We start from the raw sequence: 14,312 nt of genomic DNA on the forward strand, positions 1-14,312 counted from the left end.
GCACCTGCCCTCCCCAGCCCCTCACTCCAGGCATGCCAACAGCAGGGCCGAAAGAGCAAGCTGGACCCCGAGCACCTCCCAGCCCCGGGCCCAGAAGCGGCGGTGGAGGCACGCAGCGGACAGAGCTAGTATCTCTTTAATGCTTGTTCCAATACACTTGCCAAACCGAAACGTCGTGTGCAACATGGTGAGGGGCGTGGGGGTGTCTAACTGTCGAGCAGCCTCGGCCTCCCGGCAGAGGCGTGGGAAGAGGATGGGGGGCTCCCCCTGCCCCTCATGCCCACCCTAAACCAGTTTCCAGCTAAGAAGAATATATAAAGCACTAAAGGTGAAACATTCAGTCCCCGACAGACACGTCCCGAACACGCAGCACAAGACAAATCGGGTGGGGGAAGGCGTCCAAGCGCCAGGACCCAGCTCCTCCATCCCTCCCACGCCGGGCGGGGCAGGGTGCAGCCCCCCGCCATGCTGTGCCCAGGGAGCCCTGCTGCTGCCTTGGAGCAGCAATGAGAGCACAGATAAATAAGAGCCCCCGGGGGTTTGAGGGGAGGGGGCTGCTCAGGGTCACTGCCTGTTAAAAGACAGGGGGGAAATGGCATTACAAAAAGGCAAGAAAGAGCCTCTGTAAGACCTGGTAGTGTCGGTGCCCCAGGCCCAGCAGAGCCAAACAAGGGGGAACGGGACCCTCAGGCTGGATTTGGGCAGGAGGGCCACGAGCAAGCCCCGGGCCCCTTAGGTTGGCCGAGGCTGCAGCCCAGCCCCGTCCTCCTCCCCCCTGGCCAGGGCCCCGGCCCTCACGCTTAAAATCATCTTTAAAAAAATCATCCCAGGGAATTTGGTTTTTTAAAAAACATCCAGCAGCACCTGGGCTCGAGTCCACACCGGGCGTGGGGGGCTGGGGAGGGGGCTCGAGCAGGGGCTGTACCCCCAGACTCAGGCACAGCAGTGCCAGGGCAGGGGGGTGCCCCCACAGCCCCAGCTGGCCTGCCCGGGGCCCTGTGGGCTCGCGTGCGGCTCTTCTCCCACAGAGCAGCAGGCAGGAGGGAAACAGTGGGAGGCACACACAAAAAAAGATCCCAAGACAACTCAACACATGGAGCAGCTGGGGGCAAGACAGCCCTGGCACCTGCCCCACCCCGCCAAGGGACAGCAGCCCCTAGCCTGCCCCAGGGAGAGGACTGGCAAGCTCGTGTCACTTGTGCCCGAGGCAAAGAGCAGCCTGGGAGCTGCAAACAGCCCTAGTGTGTGCCCAGCTATCCCAGGGGATGCTGGAGCCCATCCGGCTGCAGGGGGGAGGGAAGAGGGGCAACAGCTGCCTTGTCTCACCTCATTCAGGCACCCATGGGTGGGAGGGGAGGGGAGGGGGCCGGTTGCCAGGGATGTGCCCTCCCCCTTGCTGCAGACCCCCATCCCGGGCAGGGAGGTTAGGAACAAACAAATTACCCTGTAACTCGAGTATGGCTCATGCCCGGGGCAGCCCCAGCCCCTCTGCTGGGCAGGGGGCAGAGAGGATACCGCCCCCCCCCACCGTCACCCCTGGGGCAGGGGACAGAGCGGGGACTGTATGCGGCTCTGGCTGTGGGCATGCAGTAACCAGGTGGTGAGTGACCGTGCAGGGGGGGCATGGCCATGCCAGGTAACCCTTTCCAGTCCAGGAGGGGCTCCTTCCCCCTCCCCCCTCCCTTCCCCTCCCCAGGCTCAGGAGTGTTTTCCCAGTGCAGGGGCATCAGGTCCCAACCCCTGCAGGGGGGCCAGTGGGCGACCGAGTCCCTCCTCCGGTGCTGGGCTGGAAAGGGTTAACCCTGGCCGGCGCCCTCAGAACTCCACCTTGCAGGCGGGGAAGGTCTCATCCTGCATGGCCACGGTGCTGTTGCTGCCCAGCACCGTGATGCCCAGCTCCTGCTGGCGCTCGTGGGTCTCCTGGTACCACTCGTGCATCACCAGCGAGTCAAAGGTGGGGATCAGGGTCACCTGCAGGGAGAGAGCGACCGGGCACTGAAGTCACGACCCTGCCGGGGTAGCGCAGACCAGGGCACGGAGCACCAGGGCCCAGGTCGGGGCGCCTGGCTTCTGTGCCCAGCCGCACATCTGGCCTGTGGGGCTGCAGGCTCCGTCTTGCACCAAGCGCTGGGTGAGACATGGACACCGGCCGGGGGGGGGGGCCCCAATCCTGGCACTGCTCTCTGGGGGTGTTTGCACCAGGACCGTCTCTGTGCCCCGCTGCAGGGGACGGGCAGAGGCCACAACCAGCTCCCTTCAGCTTCCACTGGGCAAAGCCTCCAGGCCCTGCTGCACCACGGGATATGGACCCTTCCCCTCCCCCAAACACCTTGCTGGAGGTCTCACCTGGACGTCGCTGCCCCACTGCTGCTTGCCCGCCAGAAGGGCATCCAGGATGGGGCGCATGACGCCCTCCTTGACGTGGTCGTCGCCGCTGATGACGTAGCAGAGGGAGCGCACGCGCCGGAAGAACTCCTCGTCCACGGTCCGGGCGCTCCATGAGCCGGGCACGTACGCCAGGTCCACGTAAACCGGGGGGCCAGGGGGCGAGGCCGGCTTGGAGCCTGGAAGCGGAGACACGAAGCCCTTGCAGCACCAGCCGCCCCACATGGGCTTCAGGCCCATGGACTCAGCCCCCCACTGCAGGAGGGGCAGCCCCAAAATGAGACATGGTCAGGGGGCTCCATGCCCTTGGATGCGTGGAGGTCGCTGGACCCCAGGCCTGGCTCTCCCTGCTCCTGGATGCTCTCTGTCCCTGGGGCACGTTCCAGCAGCCGGGGCTCTTCCCTGCTCCGTACATCCTGCCCCCCGCCCCAAATTTTCAGCCCATTCTGAGATGGGATGTCTTGTTCCACCCCCAGTAGCGTTTGCCTGACCCAGACGGGAGCTCCTGAGCCCTGCAGCCAGCTTGTGCCCAGGGTGCCCAGTCCTTCCCTCCCACAGCGTGCATGGAGCATCTCCAAGCCACGATGCCCATGGAGCCGCTTGGGTCAGGCCCAGCTGCCCGAGGGGCTGGTGCTCGAGGAAAGCAGAGGCCCCCACCCCGAGATCCACCCCCACAAGCTACCGGGCCACGAGAAGAGGCCTCACCTGCAGGGGACGACCGGCCGGCGCCCGAGGGAGGCCGGACTCCAGCACCCCGGCTCGAGGACAAGGGGGCTCGGATGTCCCCGCTGGCGTGCAGCCCCTTCTCCAGGGTGTTGGCCCTGCCGAGGGTGGGCGGCCGGGCCTTGTCTCCGATGTCGCGCGCGGAGCCCCCGGGGGCCTTGGCCTTGAGGGTGGAGTGCTTGGGGGGGTCGGCCCGCAGGGGCGTGGGGGCTGAGCCCGGGCGGGATGGAGTCCTCTTCAGCTTGCCGGCCGGCTCCTTCTTCCCCGAGCGGGCATGGTCCACGGGCAGGGCCTCGGGGTCCACCATGCAGATCCCGGGCTGGGCGGGGAGGGGGCAGGGGTCCTTCATGGGGGCCGGGAGCGGGTCCCGGGCCCTGGTGGGGTGCACAGCTTCTTCATCCGATTCCAGGCCGCCGTCGGCCAGGACGCAGGCGCAGTCCTCGGCGGCCGGGGGCGCGTCCGAGTCGGAGAAGGTGGGCAGCGACTCGCTCAGCGAGGTGGGGGGCGTCTCGTCGCCCCCCGGCCTGCGGGCCGGGCCACAACGCTGGGCCAGCGGCTTGGCCAGCTCCTGGGAGAGGTCACTGTCGGACAAGTCCCGGGGGCTGAGGTTGAGGGAGGCCGACCGCTCCGACTTGGGGTGCTCAAACTCGCAGGGCGACACCAGGCACAAGTCCACGTCGTGGGGCGAGTCCGAGCGGCGCCCGTGCCCATCGCCCTCGGCCCGCGGGGCGCGATGGCAGGGCCGCAGCGGCAGCGACAACCCGCCCTTGCCTGGCACCGGGTCGGGCTCTGGCGTGGGCCCCGCCGAGCGGCCTCGCGCCGGCTCCTCCTGGGGCGACTCGCTGACGGGCGGCAGCACCTGCTCGAAGGAGACCGACAGCGACTCGTCCACCTCGGTGGAGTGCGGGGAGCCCACCTCGGCCGGCAGGGAGGGCGTGGTGATGGTGGGCGACACGTCGGGCAGCTCCTCCTTGAAGGGGCTGAGGGACAGGTAGCCCGTCTGCTTGTCCTGGCACGAGCTGTTGTCGGGGCAGGGCCGCGACGCGGCCGCGGGGCCGTCCGCTCGCCAGGCTCCGAGCTGCCTCGTGTCCTGCGCGCCGGGCGCCAGCTCCCCCGTGCCCAGGGCGTCCTCCACGGGGGACTGGTGGAAGGGCGTGTGGCCCGCGCTGGCTGGGCCCGAGCTGGCTGGGGACATCATCTCCAGGGTCTTCTCCTCGGAGCTGCCGCACGGCTCCTCGGCCCCGTCGGGGCAGTGGTTGAGGAGCCCCGTGGGCGTCACGTCGAAGTTGACGCTGCGGTCGCTCTTCGGCGTCTTGGCCAGGGGCGACGGGGGCCCGATGCCCTTGAGCGGGCTGGTCTCCAGGTACCGGAAGCGCTGGGGGCTGTCCACATCCTCGCCCGGCAGCCCGTTCTCCATGCAGCCTGGCCCAGCACACGCCTGCGTGCCGGCGCCATGCCCGGGGGTCCCGTTCTCCAGGGGCGACGGCTCCAGCTCGCTCTCCGCCATGGTGATGCCCTCATCCGTCGACTCCTCCCTGGGGGCTGCCCCACCGCCTGCCTCCCCCGGCACAGCCTCCGGTGTGGAGGACTTGGAGCCCACCGAGGCGCCGGGCTCCTCAGGCGTAGGCGGCCTCCCACCATCCGCCCCGGCCTCCTTGACCGCTTTGGCCTTGGGCTTGTCCGGCTCCTTCTTGAGGGTCGACTTCCTGAGGCTGCCCGCCTTGGGTGCCAGCTTGCGGGTCTCCGGCCCTGGGGTCTTCCGGGAGGGCAGCTTGGGCGCCGCCTTCCCCTCCACCTTGCTCTCCTTGGCGTCCTTCCGTGGCGGCTCCGCTTTCAGCTCCTTCTTCGGGCCCTTCATGTCCTTCTTGGCCTCGGCGCCGCCGTCCTCCTTCTTCGGGGGCCGCTTCTCTTCTTTCCGGGTGTCGCGGGCGGGCGGCTCCTTTTTGGGCGCCGCCTTCTCTTTGCTCGGCTTGGGCCGCGCGTCCACCTTGAGCTTCTCGGTCGACGAGTCCAGCTTGGCCCTGGGCTCCTCCAGGCTGGGCTTGGCCGCCTCGCCCGGCCCCTTGGCCTTGTCCTTGGTCCCCGGCTTCACCTCTTTCTTCTCGGCCTTGAGGGTCCTCTCTTTGGGGGCGCCGGCCTCCACGAGGCTCAGCCTGGAGGCCGATTTGAGGCTCTCCTTGCTCTCGGCCCGCTTCTGCTTGAGCGGCCGCTCGGGCTGGCCCGCGGCCTTCAGGTCGTTCTTGGTGACCACCGGGCGCTTGAGGAACTCCAGGTGCTTCACCTTCTCCAGCCCCTCCAGGATGCGGCTCTGGGGGGCGCAGCCGGGGAACAGCACCCGGATGATCTTCTCGGCGGGGCTGGCCGGGTGCCACGCCAGCAGCACGCAGATGGAGGCCAGGCACTGCAGGGGCAGCTCCTGCTCCCTGGTGCAGCCGCTGCCGGACCAGTGCTGCAGCAGGAACTCCAGCTCCTTGCTGCCCTTGGTGGGGTTCAGCACGTACATGTCCAGCCGTCCCACCCCCATCTTCTGGAACAGCACGGTGGGCTCCACCCTGGGGCTGCCGTCCCGCCACAGCGGGTGAGGCTGGATGCCCAGCCGCTCCAGGGACCGCAGGGCCAGGCTGGCCTCGTCGCTGCTCTTCAGCACCCGGGAGTCGCCCTCAGCCTCCTTCAACTTCTCGGAGGCGTTGAGGAAGACGACGCCGAGCTCGGGGGAGATGAGGTTCCTCACCCAGTCCTCGCCGGCCTGCACGCCTTGCAACGGGTCCTCTTCCAGCTCGGCCAGCTTGCGCTGCAGCAGGCTGTTGACGCCGGGCAAGCTGTCGGTGCCCACGTGGGTCACCAGGATGGCGTCCACGCGGTCCAGGTGCCGCACCAGCTTCCAGAAGGACGACTTGGGGTTGGAGCCGCCGTTGACCAGCACGTTGAAGCCGTTGACGGCAAAGAAGGCCGAGTCGCCTCGCCCGCCGGGGAAGATGTAGCAGCAGGGCTTGGAGAGCTTGAGGAAGCCCACCATGGTGGGGGGCTCCAGCAGGTCGAAGGGGGACGGGGGCTCCAGCGACTCGGAGAGGTACTCCACAAACTCCTGCAAGCCCTCCATGGCGGGCAGCACGCAGCCGGGGTTGAACCGCAGCTCGATGAAGTCCTGCAGGTTGTGCTGCTCCAGGCCCGAGTCCTGCCACTCCCCGAAGTCCGGGCAGCTGATGGTCAGGCGGGCTTTGGCGGACGGGTCGGCCGAGCTCAGGATCTCCCCCACCTGGCAGGAGACACAAGGCACCGTCAGGGCTCAAGGAGCGGCAGACCCCTGAACTCGGACGCCAAGCTGCGGCTCCTGGCTGTGTCAGCACCCCCCAGGCACGTGCTCTGCTCACTAGCAACCCTGCCCGCAGCCAGCTCCATCATGGGACAGCAGCTTGGGGTGGCCAGGGCTGGCTCCCTGCTCCCACCCGCCACGCGGGCACTGCTGCGGCCTGAGCCCAGCAACTGCTCCATCAGCGACCCTTGGATTTGGAGTTGGTGCCCAGGGGCAGGGAAGAGAAGCAGCCGCTGGGGCACGGAGGCAGCCACCCTGGCAACTCCTCGAAATGGCGGCCACAGCCAGAGGCAGCCACACCAGCGAGGCCTAGCTGGGAGGAGATGGATGCCTCCGTCTGCAGATCAGACAGCAGAGAGCCGGCGAGCGCTGCAGCTCCGCGCCACGGCCCCGCGGGGAGACAGGACGACGTGAGCAGACAGCCGGCGACTCCCTCCCTCCCTCCCCCTCCCACGGCCAGGCTCCCCCACGCTCCCCGCCAGCTGCCCCTTCCTCCTGAGCAGTGCTGGGGACACGGCCAGGCCAGAACCTCTGGCCTCCCCCAGCTGGACTTGAACCCAAGTCCCTGGGGGCAAAGCCCCTTCTGCACCCCCCCAGACACTGGGCCCCGGGGCTGGCAGGCACCTCTTTATCGGCGAAGATCTGGATGAAATCCTGCAGAGAGAAGCAGCCTGTCTGCAGCATCAGCTCCCCGGTGTCCTCCACGCAGGGGCCCGCGAACACCAGCAGCTTGTGCTGGGACACGTCCGTGACCAGGTTTCGCAGCTGCAGGGAGGGGAGGGGGTCAGGGTCAGGCCCCCGCGCCAGGGGGGTCTGCTCCCCCATGCAGGGCACAAACGGAGCCCCCCCGGCCACATGAACCAGGGGTGCTCCGCAGAGGCTGGCAGCCCCGGGATGTGCCCCCCACTCACCTCGTCACACAGGGACTTGTCCGAAGGGTTGAGCAGCACCAGGGTCTCCAGGACATCGCTGCGGTGGTGGAGGGTCCGTTGCCCTGCGGGGAGAAAGGCCGTGGCATCAGGATCCCACTGCCCCTGCCCAGCCCTCCCGGAGAAGGGAGAGGCTCCCACCCCCCACATCCCAGCTGGAGCTCCCTGCAGCTCCTGCCTGAGCCAGGATGCACTTAGAGGATGCCCCCAGCCTGGCGGGCTCTGGGCTTAGGGCTGCCCAAGCTCTGGAGAGGCATGAGGATGCTGCACCCTGGCCAGGCAGGCAGTGCCAGGCCCCTCGGAGGCACCTGGACAGATCCAGCCCCCAGAGCTGCCTGCTGCCCCCCCCCACCTTCGGACACGGCCACAGCGCACGTGTGGGGACAAGCACGGCCCCCCGCCACGCAGGAAGCAGGGCCACGAGCCAGACACTACGGCCAGGGCCGGCAGATCTGCTGAGCCAGAGGCTGAGACTCCCGGCTTCCTTCCTGCCGTGGGAGGAATGAGGCGGAGAAGCTGGGACAAAGCTTGGGACACCTGGGTAGAGAACCCAGGTGTCCTGGCCGGGTCACGCCTTCTCCCCCAGGAGCAGGGACTTGCCCCTCTCACCCACGGGCAACTATCGGAGGCAGCCTTGGGCCTGACCGCACGTCCCGGGGCCGCCTGGAAAAGCCATCTCCGCTCCCGCGGCCCAGGGGCTTCCGGCTCCGGGCAGGAGGATGCGTCCGCAGCTCAGGAAGGCGGAAGGGATGGGGCCAAGGCCGGCAGGAAGCCACCTTCCGGAGGGCACCAAGACGTGCTCGGGCAGACGCCGGCAGCAGGGACAGGCAAAGCCATACCAGTGGTGCCCGCACCCCTCACGGGGCCGGGCAGCCAGCGGGGGATGCCCGCTGCAGCCTGCCTCAGTTTTCCCAGCTGTGCAAGGCAGCCACGCTCCCCCTACTGCCCACAAGGCTCAGCAAAAGCCACCTCTGACCCACTCTCACATCCCTGCACAGCTCCACGTCCGCCACCCAGCCTGTCCCTTCCGGCCACCCCCAGTGCCAATCCTGCTTTGTCACATGGCTGGGGCGGGGGAAACCGGACACCCCTCTCCCACACACATCATGAGGGCAGAGCAGCTGCCAGGAGCATGACAGCTTGGCCCCGTGGAGCTGAGGGCGCGATGACCAGCCTGCGGCGCACGGGGCAGGGGAGCCTGCGGAAGGAGGCAGCACAAGGGGTGCAGATGGTCACCCCCAGAGCAAACGCCTCCAAATCCAGCAGCACGGGGGTGGGGGGGGCAGGACGGGACCTCGCCAGCCTGTGCCTCAGCCTTGTCAAGCAGCTGTTTGCAGGCTGGGGGGGAGGAGGGGGGTTGGGGACGACAGGACCCTCTGTCCCCAGCTGCACAAGGGGCTCCAGGGCTCCGCACCCCACAGCACATGCCGAGCTGCCCCCAGGCTGGGGCAGGAGGTTGCATCCTCCCCCCACCCCCAGCAACTGGCTCCGGCAGCAGCTGCCTGCCACAAAGCCAGGCCTGTTCCCTGGCGGAGGCTGCAGGCTCAGGGTGGGGGGCAGGGACTGGAAGGGGCCTCCAGGGCAGCAGACCCAAGTCCATGGGCACCGTAACCCCCAAGGAACCCCCCCAAAAATCACTCTTGCCATGCCCCAGCCCCAGTCTGCAGGTTGCAGCATCAGGAAACCTTGCCTGTCCCTATCCAGGCAGGAGCCTCAGAGCCCCTGTGACAAGCCCACAGCCCCAGCCAGCATTGTGGGGGACCCCAAGAGCTTCTCCCCCCAGCACAGGGGTCCAAAGCAAGGGGAGCTCCTGCCTGGCGCTGTGGGGGGGTGGGAGGTGCAGGCATCACGAGTCGGACGCGAGCAAGGCGTCGCTGGGCCAAAGCCCCGGGGCTGGGAGCTCCCAGAGAGCAGGGCGCAGATGAATGAGAGCATCTGTGCGCGCCGAGGAGCGCGGTGCCGCTGAGCACAAAGGCGGCTTTATGGCCCCGGCTAAATGTTTGCCCAGGCTGGGCCAACGCAGCCGGAGCAAGGGGGTCTGCTCCCTGCGCCGAAGGAGGGGCTGCAGCACAGCCTTCCTCTCTCCTGTCTGTGCCCGGGGCCGGCAGGGCAGCTGAGCCACGGTCCCATGGAGAAGAGAGCAGCAGGACTCGTGCTCGAGTCTGGAGAGCCTCCATCCTGCCCCGGGAACGAGGCCTGTCTGCCTGGGGTGCTGGCAGCAGTGCGAGCTGCCCTGCCCGAGCCCAGCGCAGGCCCCCAGACCCTGCCGGGATGCCACCCGGGGCATCAGCCACGCACAGAGGTCCAGGAGGCACCTCCCCTAGCCCCACTGCCAACAGGCTGCCCCAGCCAGGGGTAGCAGCATCCCAGGGGGCCGGGTGGTCCCCCGCGCCCCCCCAGCGGGGAGACACAGCTGCGGGCCCCATGCCCGGAGCAGGCGCCAGCCTCACCTTTCACAATGCTGGAGAAGGTGGCTGAGTGCCGGGACACAAAGAGCTTCAGCTGCTCGTCGAGGTTGCAGGCAGCCACATCGATGTCCCAGGAGCGGATCCCTGCGGAGAGATGCCCGTCAGCACCAAGGGAGGGCAAATGGGGCACAGTGCCAATGCTTCAGCGGGAGCCAATCCCTCACTCACAGCCCAACCCTGGACAGAGAGCGGATGCGAGCCCCAGAGACCTTCTGCCTGGAGGTCCAAGCCCCTGCTCAGGCCTCTGGCCCCCTCCCCATCCCCCAGGAGGCTGCCGGATCCTGCTCCAGTGCGCAGGCCACAAAGCTGCGGGTGCAAGGATAGCAACCCGGGCACGCAGCCCAGGGCACTGCCACACAGGGGAGGCAGCAGCTGGGACACAGCAAGGCAGGGAAGGGAAATCTGGACCTCCAGCACCTGGGGGCACAGGGGGTCGACGGCACAGCTCCCTGCCAGGTGCTGGGCAGCGCAGACATCCAGGGCAACTAGGGCCCAGCACACGCTGGCCCCAGAGCACCTGCCAGGGGCACCCATGCACCTCCCATGCCCACGCTGGCCAGATGCCTGGCCACGCTCCGACTCCCTCCCCTTGCACGCGCACACAGACACACTGCAGGCTCCGGAGCTGCAGCACGTTCCGGGGAAGGGGGGCTCACGTCACCGGCTCTAATCCCCAGCCCAGCGCCGGCTTACGTAAGGCTCCGGCAATCCGAGCGGGGCAGGGCCAGGGCGGGCGGGAAAGCAGCTGCAGCTCCCGCGTCCATAGCCCCCTGTGCTGCCCTGCCCTGCCCCGGGCGGGTGTTGCTTGCCCATCCCTGCAAGTCCATCAAGCGGCAGTGCCCTCTGCACAGCACCATGCATTGCAGAGCAGCTCGCGGCACCCTCCTGGCACAGAGACGGGCACCCCCCATGCCCTCCAGCCTGCCTGTGCAGGGGCTGGGCACGAAAGGCCAGGCCACGCTGCTCTGTAGTGACCAGGGAGAGAAGCTTCTGCCTTGCGGGCAGGAAAGGCAGTGCCGCCCCCGCCCCCTCCACCCCAGCTTCCTCATTTACTACCGGGACGAACAGCGTGTGTCGGCGGGGTGGGGACCTTCGCTCTCCGCACGCACCGCACCAGAGCCCTGCAAGCAGGGACCCGGCGAAGGTCTGACTAGGGTGAGATGCTGCCAGGCTGGGGGGGCGCCCCTGGCAGCTCGCCTGGGCCACCGGCCCCCAACACCAGTGGCAGGGGCACGAGGCCAGGCCGGCTCCGGCTGCAGGACTGGCACAGGGCCGCCGGGAAGCGAGTCAGCCGCGTGGCCAGCCAGCAGCCTGTGGCTGGACAGTCAGCCCGTGACTCAGCCCCAGCCCCAGCCCCAGGCAACTCACGCGGGGCAGCCAGCCCCACGGTCAGCGTCCGGAGCGGGGCTATTATGCACAGGCAGGGCCGGGTCCGAGACCGGGGCTATCGCTTGCCCAGCTCGGTCACTGCCGTGCACCCAGCAGCCCAGGCCGCCCCCCGGGTCACCCGGAGCTCCCCCAAAACCCAGCAACGGGGAGACCACGTGTGGCACGAGCCAAACGTGCAGGCCAGTGGCACTCTGGCCTGGCACGAGTCCGGACACGCCGTAATCCTGCTCCTCCGAGCAGCCGGCCGTGACCCAGCGGGACCCTGGGCCTCCCACCGCCGCTAAGCCATTAAGTCCATTAACGAGGCAACCACAAGCCACCTGCCCACTGTCACGGCGCCTGCAGCCCCCACGCCCCTGCAGCCTCGTGCACAAGCCCCCGGCCCGGCCTGGCACAGGTCTCCCTTCGCACACGCCTGGGCCGAACCATGCCACGGGTCCACGAGCGGGCGGGCGGGCGGGCAGGCGGGCGGCAGCGCCGGGCGTGCCGCACAGCTCCAGGTGTGCTCCCCGACGCTCCTGCAGGAGACAGGTGCCTGCCCGCACGCCCCGGGGCCACGCACCTTGCACGCGTGACTCACCGCGCACAGCCAGGCAGGCGAGCAGCCCCTGGGGCGGCGGAGCCACCCCGCACGAGGCCACGGAGCCTCGGGGCCCCCCGCCCATGAACTGCTGCTCCCACCCGCACCAGTCCCACGAGCCAACCCGACACAGGCCCCGAGCGCCGGCCCCGCCGCGTGGCAGCGACCACGAGCGCTCCGGGAACCCCGCTCAGCCCACGGCCAGGCCACGGGTGGGGGGGGCATACAAGAGCGGCCTCCTCGCCCCCCCACCCCCCTCATCTCCAGTCCAGCGGAGCCAGGATGCAGTGGTGCACTGCCGGGTGCATGGCAGCCCCCGGGGGGGGGCAGCACCCCCAGTGCATCACAGCCCCACGGGGGGGGGGGGGGGTCAGGACCTCCCCCTCCAGTGCATTACAGCCGCATGGGGGGGGGTAGAGACCCCCTCTGCATCACAGCCCCACGGGGGGGGGGGGGGTCAGGACCTCCCCCTCCAGTGCATTACAGCCGCATGGGGGGGGGGTAGAGACCCCCTCTGCATCACAGCCCCACGGGGGGGGGGGGTCCTGAGACCTCCCCCCTGGGTGCAGCCCCGCCCCCGGCGGGGGAGGGGGGTGGGCGAGGAGGCTGCGGGCGGGGCCGGGCGGGGCTCACCTCGCTCCAGCTCGCCCAGCACGGAGCCCAGCAGGCCGGGCCGGCTGCAGCCGCCGCCCACGATCACGAGCAGCGAGTGCCGGCGCGGCCCGGACGCGCCCCCCGCTCCCGCCGCCAGCGCCATCTTCGGGGCCCCCGCGCCCCGCCCTGACGTCACCGGGAAACCCCGCCCGCTGATGTCACCGCTGCCCTTGTATGGGCCGGGGGTGGTGCCGCCGCTCTTAAAGGGGCAGGAGTCCCGCTGCGCGCCGCGCCCGGCCCGCCCCCGGCTGCGCCCCCTTCTGGCGCATCGCACCCCCCCCCAAGGGGTCCGGAGACCCCCCCCTTGTTGCACCCCCAGATGCATTGCACCCCCAAGGGGTCCGGAGACCCCCCCTTGTTGCACCCCCAGATGCATTGCACCCCCAAGGGGTCCGGAGCCCCCCCTTGTTGCACCCCCAGATGCATTGCACCCCCAAGGGGTCCGGAGCCCCCCCTTGTTGCACCCCCAAATGCATCGCACCCCCAAGGGGTCCGGAGACCCCCCCCTTGTTGCATCCCCAAATGCATTGCACCCCCAAGGGGTCTGGAGACCCCCCTTGTTGCACCCCCAGATGCATCACACCCCCAAGGGGGCTGGAGACTCCCCTTGTTGCATCTCCCCCTGGGTGCATGGTAGCCCCAGGGGGTCCAGAGCCCCCCCTTTGTTGCACCTCCAAATGCATTGCAGACCCAGGGGGTCCGGAGCCCCCCCGCAGGGGCAGACAGCAAAGGGCCCCACGTGGCTCCGGGGCAGGGACCGGGCTCTGCTCCCCCTGCATGGGTGGCCCCAGGCTGGCAGCTCCCATCCAGGCTCAGAGCCTGTCCAGGGGGAGAGAAAAGGCAAAGCCTGTGGGCACCTGCCCCTGCCCCCGCCTGCAGCCTCCTGCGCCCGGGCAGCTTGCACCTGCCCCTACAATCCCTGAACAACAGAGGGCTGGGCAGAGCTGGGAGCTCACATCACCAGCCCCGCTGCATGCAGGCTTTGTGAACCCGGGCCCAGGATGGAGATGCCACCACCTCTCGGGGTAACCCGTTACCCCCCTCCTCCTGAGAGAGGTTTTCCTACTCTCCAGCCTCAACTTCCCTTGCTGCAACTTGGGCCCGTTGCTCCTTGCCCTGCCCTCTGCCCCCCTGAGACCAGCACGGCGCGGCCTGCAGGGAGAGCTGCCTCCCGGGCCCCGGCCTGCGGTCTGCTGGAGATGGAGAAACTCCTGTTGGAGAAGAAACTGCCAGGAGAGGCGCGCAGCTGCCAACGGTCGCCGGCTCCTCGGCCACTTCTGCATTTCCAGCCGCAGGCTGTGTCGAGAGTGTCACGAATGGGGAGGGTGCAGAAAGGCGCCCCTCCACCGGCTCCTTGTCTGGTGCCAGCTCCATGCGGGGAGCCTCCGGCCCACGCGGCTGGGTTGTGCCTGGATTCCCGCCACTGGGAGTTGGCTCCGTGGTCAGACCCGGAGGGTGGTGGTGGACGGTCTTGGTGTGTGGTCACCAGTGGGGTCCCCCAAGGCTCTGTCCTTGGACCCATACTGTTCAACATCTCCATTAATGATGTGGACATTGGGGTCAGAAGCGGACTGGCCAAGTTCACCGATGACACCAAACTTTGGGGCAAAGCATCCACACCAGAAGACAAGCGGGTGATCCAGGCTGACCTGGACAGGCTCAGCAAGTGGGCAGATGAGAATCTGATGGTGTTCAACGCCGATAAATGCAAGGTTCTCCACCTTGGGAGGAAAAACCCGTAGCATCCTTATAGGCTCGGCAGTGCTACGCTGGCTAGCACTATGGAAGAAAGAGACTTGGGGGTCACGATTGACCACAAGATAAACATTAGCCTGCAGTGCGATGCTGCGGCTAGTAAAGCGAGCAAAACG

General features: G+C 68.6%; 1 protein-coding gene across 1 annotated transcript; it reads right to left on the reverse strand.

The window, feature by feature from the left end:
- Positions 1 to 120: 120 nt before the first annotated feature.
- Positions 121 to 12,577, reverse strand: MAP1S (microtubule associated protein 1S). The gene is made up of 7 exons (XM_059720065.1): positions 12,421 to 12,577; positions 9,801 to 9,902; positions 7,333 to 7,415; positions 7,046 to 7,186; positions 3,091 to 6,364; positions 2,347 to 2,564; positions 121 to 1,971 (listed from the first exon to the last, which is right to left on the reverse strand). The coding sequence occupies exons 1-7, from the start codon at positions 12,542 to 12,544 to the stop codon at positions 1,816 to 1,818; spliced, it is 4,098 nt and encodes a 1,365-aa protein (XP_059576048.1). The 5' UTR covers positions 12,545 to 12,577; the 3' UTR covers positions 121 to 1,815.
- Between the last annotated feature and the right edge of the window lie 1,735 nt (positions 12,578 to 14,312).

Source organism: Alligator mississippiensis, chromosome 16, assembly GCF_030867095.1.
Source record: "Alligator mississippiensis isolate rAllMis1 chromosome 16, rAllMis1, whole genome shotgun sequence".
Taxonomy (NCBI): Eukaryota; Metazoa; Chordata; order Crocodylia; family Alligatoridae; genus Alligator; species Alligator mississippiensis.